General features: G+C 39.1%; 1 protein-coding gene across 12 annotated transcripts in view; it reads right to left on the reverse strand.

Annotated features, from left to right (window-relative positions):
* Positions 1 to 14,819, reverse strand: part of SYNE2 (spectrin repeat containing nuclear envelope protein 2) — a 429,917-nt gene that overhangs the window by 151,751 nt on the left and 263,347 nt on the right. For all 12 annotated transcript variants that reach the window (XM_060174850.1, XM_060174845.1, XM_060174844.1 and 9 more), the window contains exons 56-60: positions 13,544 to 13,726; positions 12,368 to 12,505; positions 8,313 to 8,498; positions 4,931 to 5,053; positions 3,040 to 3,222 (exon numbers count right to left, since the gene is read on the reverse strand). In XM_060174850.1, the coding sequence (XP_060030833.1) occupies positions 3,040 to 3,222; positions 4,931 to 5,053; positions 8,313 to 8,498; positions 12,368 to 12,505; positions 13,544 to 13,726 (813 nt within the window). The remainder of the gene's footprint in view (positions 1 to 3,039; positions 3,223 to 4,930; positions 5,054 to 8,312; positions 8,499 to 12,367; positions 12,506 to 13,543; positions 13,727 to 14,819) is intronic.

Consider the following 14,819-nt stretch of genomic DNA (forward strand, 5'->3'; position numbering starts at 1 on the left):
CCCACACCTATGGACATCTAATCTTTGACAAAGGTGCCCAGACTATTAAATGGGGAAAGCAGAGTCTCTTCAACAAATGGTGTTGGAAAATATGGGCTGAAACTTGCAGAAGAATGAAACTGAACCACTGTATTTCACCAAACACAAAAGTAAATTTCAAGTGGATCAAGGACTTGGATGTTAGACCAGAAACTATCAGATACTTGGAGGAATATTGGCAGAACTCTTTTCCGCATAAATTTTAAAGACATCTTCAATGAAACGAATCCAATTACAAAGAAGACTAAGGCAAGTATAAACCTATAGGACTACATCAAATTAAAAAGCTTCTGCACAAGTAAAGAAACTACTACACAAAGAGACCTCTCACAGAATGAGAGAATATCTTTACATGCCATACATCAGACAAGAGGCTAATAACCAAAATATATAAAGAAATTGCCAAACTCAACAACAAGAAAACAAATGACCCAGTGGTCTGGGAGGTGGCACAGTGGATAAAGGGTTGGACTCTCAAACATAAGGTCCTGAGTTCAATCTCTGGCAGCACATATACCAGAGTGGTATCTGGTTCTTAATCTCTTCTAGCCTTCTCATTAATAAATAAAAATATTAAAAAAAGAAAACAAATAACCCCATTCAAAAATGGAGAGAGGACATGGATAGAATTTCACCACAGAAAAGATCTGAAAGGCTGACAAACGTGAAAAAATGCTCCAAGTCATTGATGGTGACAGAAATGCAAATAAAGACAACAATGAAATACCACTTCACTCCTGTGAGAATGTCACACATCAGAAAATGTAGCAGCAACACATGCTGCAGAGGTGGGGACAAAGGAACCCTCCTATGCTGCTGATGGTAATGTCGATTGGTCCAACCTCTGTGGAGAACAGTCTGGAGAACTCTCAGAAGGCTAGAAATGGACCTACCCTATGATCCTGCAATTCCTCTCCTGGGGATATATCCTAAGGAACCCAACACATCCATCCAAAAAGATCTGTGTATACCCATGTTCATCGCAGCACAATTTGTAATAGCCAAAACCTGATGCAACCCAGGTATCCAACAACAGATGAGTGGCTGAGCAAGTTGTGGTCTAAATACACAATGGAATACTACTCAGTTATTAAAACTGGTGATTTCACAGTTTTCAGCCCATGTTGGATGGAGCTTGAAGAAATCATGCTAAGTGAAATAAGTCAGAAATAGAAGGATGAATATGGTATGATCTCATTCACAGGCAGAAGTTGAAAAACAAGATCAGAAGAGAAAACACTAAGTAAAATCTGGACTGGAGTCGGTGTATTGCAAAAGACTCTGGGGTGGGTGGTTCTGAAAGAGTACAGGTCCTGGAAAAGGATGACAGAAGACCTAGTGGGGGTTGCATTGCTATGTTGAAAACTGAGATATGTTATGCATGTAGAAACTATTGTATTTACTGTCGAATGTAAAACATTAATCCCAAAATAAAGGAAAAAAATAATACCTTCTTCCCATCTTCCCCTGGTCTTTTTCTTAATTGTGCACATGTGTGAGAGAAATAAAGACACAACTTTGCCACTAAAAAGGGGGGGGCTGGGTAGTGGTACACCTGGTTGAACACACATGTTACAGTGCACAAGGACCCAGGTTCGAGCCCCCAGTCCCCACCTGCAGGGGGAATGCTTTGCAAGTGGTGAAGCAGTTTTGCAGGTTCTTTCTGTATCTCCCTCTTTATCACCACTTCCCTCTCGATTTCTGGTTGTCTCTATCCAATAAATAAAATAAAGATAATAAGAAAATTAAAAAAAAAAGTGGTGAGGGGAGTCGGCCAGTAGCGCAGCAGGTTAAGCGCATGTGGCGCAAAACGCAAGGACCGGCGTAAGGATCCCGGTTCGAGCCCCCGGCTCCCAACCTGCAAGGGAGTTGCTTCACAGGCGGTGAAGCAGGTCTGCAGGTGTCTATCTTTCTCTCCCCCTCTCTGTCTTCCCCTCCTCTCTCCATTTCTCTCTGTCCTAGCCAACAACAATGATGACATCAATAACCACACAATGTTAAACAATAAGGGCAACAAAAAGGGAAAAAAAAAAAGTGGTGAGTCGGGCAGTAGTGGGTTAAGCACACATAGCGCAAAGCACAAGGGCTGGTGTAAGTATCCCAGTTCGAGCATCTGGCTCCCCACCTGAAGGGGGGTCACTTCACAGCAGTGAAGCAGGTCTGCAGGTGTCTATCTCTCTCTCCCCTGCTCTGTCTTGCCCTCCTCTCTCCACTTCTCTCTGTCCTATACAACAACGACGACAATAATAACTACAACAATAAAACAACAAGGGCAACAAAAGGGAATAAAGAAATATTTTTTAAAAAGTGAAAATGGGTGTATGAAGAAAAAAAGAGCAACAAAGACAAGATACGTGAAACTCCATGGATGGGGGAGCTATTTTTTGCTCTCTCTCTCACTCTCTCTATCTCTATCTAGAAATAAATAAGAGAAATAAATAAAATCTTTAAAAGAGAGAGAGAGAGAGATTAAGTGGTGCTATTACTCTATAGGTCTGTTGGCCTTATGAGGTTGCATATGCATTCTTCAAGTTTAAGTCTCCTTTCCACAGTTTTTTCTCCATGTAAGTATTTATCAATGACACTATATAGAGCATAACCATGCTTTAACATGTTGACCAATCTACAACAAAGATAACAGCAATGGGAAATAACCTTAGCTCCCTTTGAGCAAGAAGATAAGCTCTTTTATCAAATGCTTCCTCTTAAATAACACCACAAAAGCCCAACAAGAATTAACAAAGGCAGCATCTAACTGTCATCAGAATTTGATCTACCCAACCATTAAAACAAGAAACAGAGGCCTGGAAGGTGGCACAGCAGATAGAAGGTTGGGTTCTCAAGTGGGAGGAACTGAGTTAAATTCCCAGCAATGCATATACCAGAGTGATACTCTGGTTTTCTCTTTCCCCCTCCTATTTCTCTTGTTAATGGCTAAACTAAACAAAACAAAAACAAAAACTGAAAACAAAGCCAGCTTTTGCTGTGCAAACTGCTTACCTTTAATAACTCATTTTGTTTCTGAGTCACATTTTCCAATACTTTGATATCATGTAAAAGCTGATTTGTTCGTTGAAACACAGGCAGAGACTTCATTCCTGTCTGTGGGAACCTCAGTTCCACATGGTAAGACATTATTTCAGCAATGGCTTTCTTCATGGGACATATGTTTCCCAGTATAACCTTCATTGTATAACATAAGCATGGTACATAAATTAAAAAGGAAGCACATTGCTAAATCTAATTATTGGAAATTAAACTACTGTATAATCTAATCTTTAATCTAGTTTTGATTTTAAAAACACTTCCTTAATCCAGATTGAAAAAAATATAGACATATCACTTGTGATCTTGTAGTTAAAGGTCTCAGAAAAAGTGCCTGGGGCTGGAGTTGCCTATCAACACTTATGCATCCGGACACTTCTTCCCCATCAGAGACCTGCCAGTTTGCATTGAGGCTTACCAGGAAGTGAGCAACGGACTATATGATGATTGGTACTGCATCTTACTCACTTTCATAGCAACTGTACCCAGCAGAGAGTTTTTATATAGTGAGCCCCACAAAAAGTTCAAACATTGAACTGAACTAACTTGCCAAATTTTATACATCCCTCAAATATAAGTGCATTGTTTTAAGAATATTTACATAATAGAAATGTGGATTTATATGCTAAATGAGAAAAGATGATTTACTAAGTATCATACGGATGCTTCATTTAATCCTCAAAACTACCGAGTGTTGGCAAATTATATGCTGCTTTTCCATGTGCAAGACCCAAGTTCAAACCCAGCCCTCACTGCACTGAAGGAAGTTTCAGTGTCATGGTTTGTCTGTCCTGTCTGTCTGCCTGCCTCTCTCTCTCTCTTTCTCTCTCTCTTCTCATTCTCCTCCTCCCCTCTCTTTATATCTGAAAATGTTATCCTTGGAGCAGTGAAGCCACGGAGATGATCAAAACCAACCAACCAACAAAACAAACAAACAACTACCCTGAGAGCCAGGGTAGTTTCATAGATAAGAAAAACTAGGTCATGGAAGTATTTGGTGAGTTCAGTATGTAAGAGGCAAAGCTGGAATTAAGATCTATACTTGCCTGATCTATAATGCATGCTCCTAAATACTAGGGCAAGGAAGAATTAATGTCTGTGTTGTTTAGACTTTCCCAGCTCCTCTGCTAGGAAACTGACCAATATAGTAATCAGAATACCAATATTCAGGTGTGAAAAAGAATACATGAAATGTCAGATAATTACTCTCAGCCAGTAGTATAACTGGGTCTGGAAACTGGCTCTTTTGATGTAGAGGCTGAAGTTCTCAGATTATTAAACGTCTGAATTGGATCTAGAGGCAAAACTTCCAGATTTTTGAAGTTTTAAGCAGAAATTAAATCTTAAAATAACCTACAGGAAAACTAGCTTTATACAGATGATTCTTCAAAAGTGATTCCAAGTACGATATTTCTAGTCATTTTCAACACTGTTACACTATTATGCTAGCCAGACTAAATATATTTTTATTACATCACATTACATATTAAAAGTAACATAGCTAAATAAATATTTTTTTAAAAAGGGAGTCAGGCAGTAGCAGAGCGGATTAAGTACAGGTGGCGCAAAGTGCAAGGACCAACATAAGGATCCCGGTTCAAGCCCCCAGCTCCCCACCTGCAGGGGAGTCGCTTCACAGGCGGTGAAGCAGGTCTGCAGGTGTCTATCTTTCTCTCCCCCTCTCTGTCTTCCCTTCCCCTCTCCATTTCTCTCTGTCCTATCTGACAATGACAACATCAATAATAATAATAACTACAACAATAAAAAAATAACAAGGGTAACAACAGGAAAATTTAAAAAAAATTTAAAAAGTAACATAGCAAGCATAGTAATGATGTATGCTTACCTCGCCATGCTTAAGATGCTCTTCAGGTGAAAAATCAAATATCTCTTTTGATAACAGGATAGCTTTAATTTTTGAAACTCTTTTCTCCATTGATTTTACTTCATTTTCAATAGCAACTACATCCTAGAAATTGAGAAACAAATGAAGACAATTCATGAAGTATATTTAGACACTAGTAACCAATACATTTTATTGGCATTTATTGTATTCTCACATTTAACCAAAATGTTTACCACTAATACCTCTTAAAAACTAACAAAGTACTATTATATATTACATATATATATATATATATATATATATATATATATAGTGAGAGAGGAGGGAGAGAGAGGGAGGGAGGGAAGTGGAGAGAGGGAGAGAGAGAGAGGGAGAGGGAGAAGGAGAGAGAGAGAGAGACAAGGGAGAGGGAGAGGGAGAGGGAGAGAGAAAGAGAGAGAGAGAGAGAATGAACTAGATGAAGAGAGACCAAGGGGCTGGGCGGTGGTGCATAGTACTAAAATCATAGATGCAAGGATCCAGGTTTGAGTCCCTGGCTCCCCACCTGCAGGGAGAATGTTTCACAAATGGTGAAGCATGTCTGCAGGTGTCTTTCTCTCTCCTTCCCCTCTCAATTTCTGTTTGTCCTATCCAATAAAATGGCTGCCAGGAGCAGAGAACTTGTAGTGCCCTCAGGGAGCCCTATTCAAATATAGCCCTGGAGGCACTTGTTCAACTTTGCTTTACAGTGGTGTGGGGGACAGAACTTGGGCCTTTAAATTATTTTGCATAACCATTATGCCATCTCCCCCAACTCCAAGTCAACTTTAAATAAAATCTCAGTTGTCTACAACTATTTTAAATTTATCTTTGGAATGTGTCTCAACACTTGAAAATGAGAGGGGCAAATATTAAATTCTCACCACTTAAAGTAAAATAAGTCACTCTTGAACACACAAGGATTTGGACAACTGACAAAGATTTTCTTTTACATTACTCCCCCCCCCCACTTCAGTATTACTTCATTTGAATTACTGCCTTGTATAAAGTCACTAAGTTATTTCATAAACTGCTCAGATTAAACATTAGATCATTTTCCAGTGTTTATTCTCTTATCAATGTTTATCTAGAAACCAATCAAGAATCTTAAAGTGAAAAAATGTTGCAATATATACTACAAAACCTACATATTGAAGAATTAAATATTATAAAATCTCTATAAAGGGGGTTGGTGGTGGCATGCCCAGTTGAGTGCAGATATTACCATTCCCAACACCACAGTTGGGTTTAAAACCCCAACCCCAATCTGCAAGGGGGAAGCCTCACAAGCAGTGCAGCAGGTCCACAGGTGTCCTTTTCCTCTCTGTCTCACTCTCCTCTTTCAGTTTCTCTCTGTTTTAGCAAGTAAAATGGAGGAAAAGAGAAGAAAAAGGAAGAAAAGGAAGAAAAGAAAAAAGGATAAGTGGCCGCTGGGAGTGGTGGATCTGTTGAGCCAGCACAAAGCCTCAGCGGTAGCCACGGTGGCAATAAAAAAAAAAAAATCTATAGAAAGAAGTCCATTCATACTTAGACATTTTGTTTAAGAATTCAATGCAGTCACTGCAAAAATAAAAAGGTAGGGAGTCGGGCGATAGCGCAGTGGGTTAAGTGCATGTGGCGCAAACGCAAGGACCAGCTCAAGGATCTCAGTTCGAGCCCCCGACTCCTCACCTGCAGGGGAGTCGCTACACAGGTGGTGAAGCAGGTCTGCAGGTGTCTATCTTTCTCTCCCCCTCTCTGTCTTCCCCTCCCCTCTCCATTTCTCTCTGTCCTATCCAACAGCAAAGACATCATCAACAACAATAATAATTACAATGAAACAAGGTCAACAAAAAGGAATAAATAAATATTTTTAAACAGGTATAGCTAGTAATGAAAGAGAAAGAAAAAGCTAAAAAGCAATCAATTAGGGTTACAAATTATAGTACTTTGGCATCATTCACACATAGTATAGAACACACATAATTTTATGTAAAATAATGGAGCAGTTGGTATAGTAATAGTTTATAGTGATATCTCCATACTAAATCACATTGGAATTTTTCCTGCCTTTTATATTTAAGAAGGCATATAAGTGCACTTTCCTATGTGTTTTAGGAGTGATCATCATAAAACTTATAGACATATTTAAATATTTTGGAATATATTTAAATAGCCAAGACTATATAACAAGTAGTATCCCCTGACGTTTCATTGAGTTGTCAGGAATACAGCAGACAAAAGGCAAATAATTCAGGTGTTTCAGTAGGTAGAACATTGGACTTGCAGGCATGTGGTCGTGGGTTTGATCAGCATATTCCAAAATGATTATCTGGGGCCCCCCATTTATTTTAACCAGAGCACTAATCAGCTCTGGTTTATGGTAGTGCTAGGTATTGAACCCAGGATCTCTGTGGCTTTAGGCATGAACAATTGTTGTGCAGTGACCCAGAAGGTAGAACAGTGGATAAAATGTTGGACTCTCAAGCATTAGATTATGATTATGAGATTATGTGCTAAAATAATGCTCCAGTTCTTGTTCTCTCTTTCCACCTTTACCTGTTCTCTCTCTCTCACAAGCACATACCTAAATTTTAAATTAAAAAAAAAATCATTTGGGGTCAGCAAAATAGTTTACTTGGATAGTGCGCTACTCTGCCATGTGTGTTACCCAGGTTCAAGACTGGCCCTCACTATACTAAAGAAGTATTAAGTGCTGTGGTCTCTCTTTCACTCTGTGTCTCTACCTCTGTCTCTACTAAAAAAAAAAAAAAAAAAAAAAAGAACTAAGAAAAAAGCATCTGTTGTGTAAACCACTATCTTATTTCCCTGTCTTGATGCTCTGGTTTTTCTCTGTCTCTTGCTCATAAATAAATCTTAAAAAATAACTACCTATGATTATTGTATTTGTCTTTGCTATAGGACTCCATTCTCAAATAAATACATTGTTTCAAATGAAAATATTAAAAATCCAATGGCAGCTATCCTTCAATAAATATTTAAAAGACTGGGGGACGTCACTTCACTGGTGATGAAGCTGGCAAGAAAAAAAAAAGACTGGGGGGGCATTACCTGTTTAATTGTTTCTTTGCTAATTTGTACTGTAAAAGCAATGATATGTCCTCTCTAACAAGTTTATTGACTAGGAGTTTCATTCTTTATTAATGACACAACTTGTGAAATGAGAGTGGTAACAGGATTTTTTTTTTTTGTAGTTGAACTACACGTTGAAAACTAAAATACAATTAAAAAGTTAATCAAAGATAAGTGAAAAAGTTACCAGATCAAGTGTAATTAGAGGCCAACCATCAGTATAACTCTAATTTACTGAATAAAACATGCATTAAAAATAAGATGTCACATCTTTATAATAGTGCTTACTTACATCAGCTATTTGCTGAATCTGAGGAAGACTTTCCATTATTTTTTGCTGCAAAGCTGCAACTTGATGACTTAACTCTTGTATCAACTGTGCTAAGTTATCTGTTTCAAAAATGATTGACAAGTCTTCTAGATCTGTGAAGATTGAAAGTAGAAGATTGTGCTTCTGTTCGGAATCTTCCAAAGCCATCTAGATTTTAAGAAACAAGGAAAAGTGAGAGAAACATCACAACACTAAAAGAGGCTGACTAAAATTTAAACCAGAGACAATTTTAATTTGCTCAGCACCTTAAACTCCTGTTCATAAGAAAAACAGTGAACACTATCATCAACAGCAGTATTTACTTTGGTGGATTTGCAGTAGGTACTTTTATACTATGTAATATTGCTTCTTTGGCATTCATTAACAGAAACAGCAACACCTGATTCCCAGTCCATTCCACTACAATTCGGACTGGGGACAAAAGAAGTCATTCAGTATATCAATCCAACTAGCTGGACTTAGAACTTTATAGGCTTTGAATTTAAGAGATTCCCTAGGACCCCCATATGCCAGAGTTGAGCAGAGTTCTGGCCTCTCTCTCACTCATAGAAAATAAACCTTTTAAAAGAAATAATAGAAAGACAAACAAACAACCCTATTAAAAGTTAGGTGAACATTTTTTTTTTTTTTAGCAGAGCATAGCTCAACTCGGATTTATGGTAGTGTGGGGGACTGAACCTAGGTTCAATCTGTCCTGCTTTATGTCTTACCACCTTTCAGTTACCAAGTTGCAGATGCTACTATGATTCCATCCTGAATTTCTTCAGCAGACACAGTGTCTGGAACTTCACATCCCCAGAGCCCTATCCCACTTGAGAAAGACAGAAACAGGCTGGGGGTATGAATCGACCTGCCAATGTCCATGTCTAGTGGAGAAGCAATTACAGAAGCCAAACCTTCCACCTTCTGCACCCTATAACCCTATAAAGAATTTTGGTCCAGGGACTGGGTGATGGCACACCTGGTTGAGCACACATGTTACAGTGTGCAAGGACCCAGGTTCAAGCCCACAGTCCCCGCCTACAGGGAGAAGCTTCACAAGTGGTGAAGCAGCGCTGCAGGTGTCTTTCTGTCTCTCTCCCTCTCTATCTCCCCTCCTTCCTCTCAATTTCTGGCTGTTTCTATCAAATAAATTAATTAATTAATAATAGTAAAATTTAAAAAAGTAAAAGATCTTAAAAAAAAAAAGAATCTTGGTTCATACTCCCAGAGGGATTAAAAATAGGGAAGTTCCCAATGGAGGAGATGAGAGATGGAACTCTATAGTTGTTGGAACCGTATGGAATTATACCCCTGCTATCTTACAATATTGTTGATTATTATTAAATCACTAGTGGAAAAAAAAACCTAGTAGCAAATCTGTTAATTCTTTAAACATCATTTAAAAATTGAGCATTCATCCAACAAGAAAGCTTATGTGCTTTGCCATGTGTACCACCCAATGCTGAGCCCATGTTATATCACATGGGAGCACTATGGCATTGGGGGAAGCCTTGGTGCTATGGTATCTCTCTCTCCCTCTCTCTCTTAACAAGTTGGCTCTGAGTGGTAAAACCCTGGTGACAGCAAAAATTTAAATGCCTGCTAACGCTACAAAAACAGAAAAGGGTATTCTAAAATAAGGACAATAGCTTCTAAGATAGGGACAAATAGGTTATGCACATAGGACTAGTACTTTGAGATTTAACTGCCAGAGGGGGGATATACTAGGTTATACTTCATAGAAAATCAGTCTGCATCTCCCATTGTTGCTACTCCCTTAGTTCTAGTTCAGAAACAAGGTCCAGCAATTGAGACTACCTTGAAGAGTTTGAGAGGTGTTTTCATAGTTGTATCAGTAGAAAATAGCAAAACAGTAGCTTTTGCTCAATCTTGTACATTTTTTAACTCAAAATATGAAGAAAATAAGTACTATTCCTCTTTCATATCTTTGCAAACTCCTTGAAAATGATGAAAAAAAATAGGGATGCAGAGCCCCAGATCACATCAAATCAATAGGGTTTACAGTCAACAATATTTATACACCTTCCCCATATTTGGGAGCTACTCTCTTCCTTGATCTAGCTTTCTGGTCCTTTTTCCAGACATGACATCATCTTCCCAGACAACAACCTGGTTCCACCTGCATATTAGATGTCAGGCTCAGAAAAACAAACAAACAAACAAACAAAAACACTCATATAGTCATGGGCCCTTTGAAATACAACTAATATAGGCTACTAGCTATCTACAAAATGGAGACTTCCAAATCTTCATCTGCCCCTTTCCAGCCTTTAGGTTCATGATTAGTCAACAATTTGTTTGGCTTTATATGTTAACTCTTCTTTCAGCCACCAGGTTCCAGATGCTAATGTGATGCCAACCAGACTTCCCTGGGCAGACAACCCCACCAATGTGGCCTGGAGCCCTGCTACCCCAGAGCCCCATCCCACCAGGGAAAGAGAGAGACAGGCTGGGAGTATGGATCAACCTGTCAATGCCCACGTTCAGCAGGGAAGCAATTACAGAAGCCAGACCATCCACCTTCTGCACCCCATAATGTCCCTTGGTCCATACTCCCAGAGGAATAAACAATAGGAAAGCTATTAGGGGAGGGGATGGGATACATAATTCTGGTGGTGGGAATTGTGTGGAGTTGTACCCCTTTCATCCTATGGTTTTTGTCAGTGTTTCCTTTTTATATAAATAAAAATTATATAAAAAAAGAATAGTAAAGATAACATGGCTTAAGGAAGTGGTAAGTCAAGCCAAGTGGGGTAGGAGGCACCATCATGGGCAAGGACAAGTGAAATGTGTAACAATGTAGTACTTATACAATTGTTACCATGGGAAAGCAAAGTGCCAACAAATCTCAAATATCAGGGAGGTATAAAGTCAGTAGCTCACTTAGGAACACACTGTATTATTCTAGAGATAAAGAAATGGAGTTGGAACAACTTTGCGGTTTGATTATAAAACCATTATTGCAACAGTATCACTGTGCTAGAATAAACCATTTCCTATGATAGTCTGTCCTATGACTGAATAATATGAGAAAAGGGAAATATTATACAAACCCACAATAAAGCTTAAGATAATACTAGTTATCTGGAAGATTTTGATTTTGTAACCATACCCCTGAGTAAGAAAAATAAATTGTCCATTTGCTTCATCTTTGTAAGGTAACTTGGAAACCCAGAGCACCTGTAGAATACTAGGATGGAGAGGAAATTTGTTTTTCCAAGGCTATGCAACTTATTGCCATAAACAAGGCAAGTTAAAATAAAACAGTTTCCATGACTCAGGATTTAGGCATAGCTTAGGTGGGTCCTCAGCTTAGGATATCACAAAGCTACACTCAAGGTACCATCTGGAGGTTAGTACTGTTTTCCAGGTTCATTCTGGATGCTGGTAGAAATCAACAGTAGGAGAAAAATCCCAGTTTTCTTGATGGCTGACAATTAGGGGTCATTCTTAACCTCTGAGGGCTGCCTAGACTCATGGTCCCAATTTCCTCTCATTACATGACAAGTTGCTTCTTTAAGTTAGCTAGGGGCTCTCTCTCTAGTCTACCACCACCAAGATTTATAACCATGTAATCATATTCAATGATGCATTCTTGGGACTGACAGTATTTGAGGCATATAATTTAGCCCAATAAATGGAATGATTGTGCTATATTCACATTTCATTCCCCAATCAATGGGAAGTTTATATGGCTGTATTTATAGGAATCATAGCAGTCACCCTAGGACTCTACCTACAAAAAATCATCAATGCAAAATATTTACTTCATAACTGAGGGGAAACTGAGGCCCAGGAGTGGCCTGAAAAAATACTTGAAAAGTTATGAAGTAACTATCAGAACAGAAAGAACTAGATGCAGGCCTTCTGTAGAGCCTACCATTGTCCCAAATTTTACTACCATCTGCCCTGATTACATGTAAATTTGTTTCTCAGAAAGGAAGAAGGAAAGCGGTGCCATAATGGCTAAGTCACTAGTCAGTGTGTAGATTCTATGACAGAAACACACTCACCTGAAGAGTGTGAGCATGCTGACTCAGCATTTTTGAAGAGTCGTAGTCAACGGGATTGTCCAGCAAATGACCAGTGTTTTCTATCCAAGTCTTAGTACTCTTCAAAAGATCATGATATTCCTCCATCTTAACTGTGGCCTGTGAAAGAGTGGTGGCACCAAAACTCAGTCTGCTGCCTTCTACTTGAGTTGAAATATTCCTGAATGAAGTCTTGGGCACCGTTAGGCAATGGTATAACAGGTCCTGGAGACCTATGATCACTTGTTCACAGTCCTTCTAGGTTCTGTTTCTTCCAATATTTCAGACTAATGCTGACCATAAATAGAAAGGCTTTAAGAAGTTAGATCCCAGTGCTACAGGGCTCAGCAAGCGTTACACGTTAGCCTTATAAGTAGTCTGGCTCTCACTTATGCTTCATTCTGGAAGCTGGATTTGTACTTCACTTTCCTGTACAGGGCCTTATCATAGAACATTTGAGTAAATCTGACATTAAAATCTGGCCTTGCTCTGATCATATGTATGACTCATCCACCATGACCCCTACTTTGGAGGCAAGGAGTTTGTTATCTTATTCCTCCGTGATATTCTTTTGCATTTTATGGGAAATATTTTATGAACTTGGGGTCTCATATATACATGATACTGCTGACTGGCCTCCCAAGCCTATTATTTTAATTCCTTTTTATTTAAAGGGTGATAGAGAAAACAAAGAAGACAATACTTCAACACTGCTCCACCATTCATAGAGTTCTCCCTCCCCACCCCCAGTGCTGCTCATGGTGTCCATGTGAAGATAGGGCACAAACCCAGGGCATGGTAAAGCATGCACTTTACTGGGTGATCTCTCCTGGCCCCTGAATGACATTATTTTTTTATTGAGGGCTCCCACTTTGGACTCATAAAGTGTCTGTCCTAAATTCTCCTAAATATTAGAAAGTTTAACATGTGTCTAGACACATACTATGGTATGACTTTTGGATGCTTACTTTTCTGCTAGCTTGATCAGACTTCTATCTTGTACCCCTGAAAGCCCACCTCAACCTCTCTAAGTTTCAGGTCCTAAACTGGCAATTCTCAAGGGAAATGGAATGCATCAAAAATATGTATTTTTGCTGTTTTAAGTCTATCTCAATGCCATTATAAGTGTTGTGTAGCTACTATGGTCTATGGTTGCACCTTATTTAACTGTGAGGTTCTAGATTCTGCTCTCTGTGATACTTGCTGATACCGCTGGAACGGAACCATCAGTTTATCCATCCATTCTTGAGCCTGCTCTGGGTCCTGTTCAACAATGTCATGAACTTCAGAATCCAGCTCATTTAGCCTGGAATGCCAAAGATCTAGATCATCCCACATTTTCTGGAGAAGAAAAGCATAAGTCAACTTGGACGTAGGTATCATGGTCTATTGTGCTAACTGTTAATGTTCACATGGAATTCACACACTTGTAAATGTCCCTAAACCAACATCACAGAGACAGCATCACAGGTTCAGTTATACGTGTATGTATACCCAGAAACAACTTGTAGCCTAAACTGGAAAATATCTTTTTCTGAGATCTGACTGTAAGCATAGCAACTCCAGTATGTACAAGCTGCATAGGAGCAGAAAGACCTGGACATTTCCAGAGATAAATGACACTAAACAAGGTCAATATAACCCTGATTTTTCAAGAGGGACATGTCAAAATTATGAGGAAAAGGGATTTTAGTGAACACTAAACCTACTTAATCTAGAAGACAGCTTTATAGTAAATGCAAAAAAGAAAATTTATAAAAAGAATGTATCAGTCCTGGTTCAGAATTAATGTAGTGACCAAAACTTTTATCCACATATGTTAGCAGCAACTATTTTTGGCTCAAGAAACCAACAGGCTAGTGCATGGTGGTGGCAACAGATCTAGATGGAAGCAAGAGTGTTTTGCAGATGTCTATCACGGGGAGATGAGAAACTGTACCCAAGTGTCAACAACTGTACTGTAAACCATTAAGTCCCCAGTAAAATAATTTTATAAAGAAAAAAAGAAATCATGAGGTTGGACTTGTCTGGGCAGAAGAAATCTCAAAAGGTAAATTGTCCAATCTTAATATTTGCTTGAGATGCATTTTTAAAATTTTTTTTTTTATTATTGGATAGAGACAGAGAGAGATTGGGAAGGGAGGGGGACCTGTGCAAAGATCCTGGTTCAAGCCCCCGGCTCCCTACCTGCAGAGGAGGTCACTTCATAAACGATGGAGTAGGTCTGCAGGTGTCTTTCTCTCCCCTCTCTGTCTTCCCCTCCTCTCTCCATTTCTCTCTGTCCTATCCAACAATAAAAGCAACAATAAAAAAAGGGGGGGAGGGCGTCGGCAGTGGCGCAGTGGGTTAAGCACACGTGGCACAAAGTGCAAGGACTGTCTTAAGGATCCCCGTTCGAGCCCCCGGCTCCCCACCTGCAGGGGGGGTTGCTTCA

The sequence above is a fragment of the Erinaceus europaeus genome, chromosome 16 (genome assembly GCF_950295315.1).
Source record: "Erinaceus europaeus chromosome 16, mEriEur2.1, whole genome shotgun sequence".
NCBI classification, from domain to species: Eukaryota; Metazoa; Chordata; class Mammalia; order Eulipotyphla; family Erinaceidae; genus Erinaceus; species Erinaceus europaeus.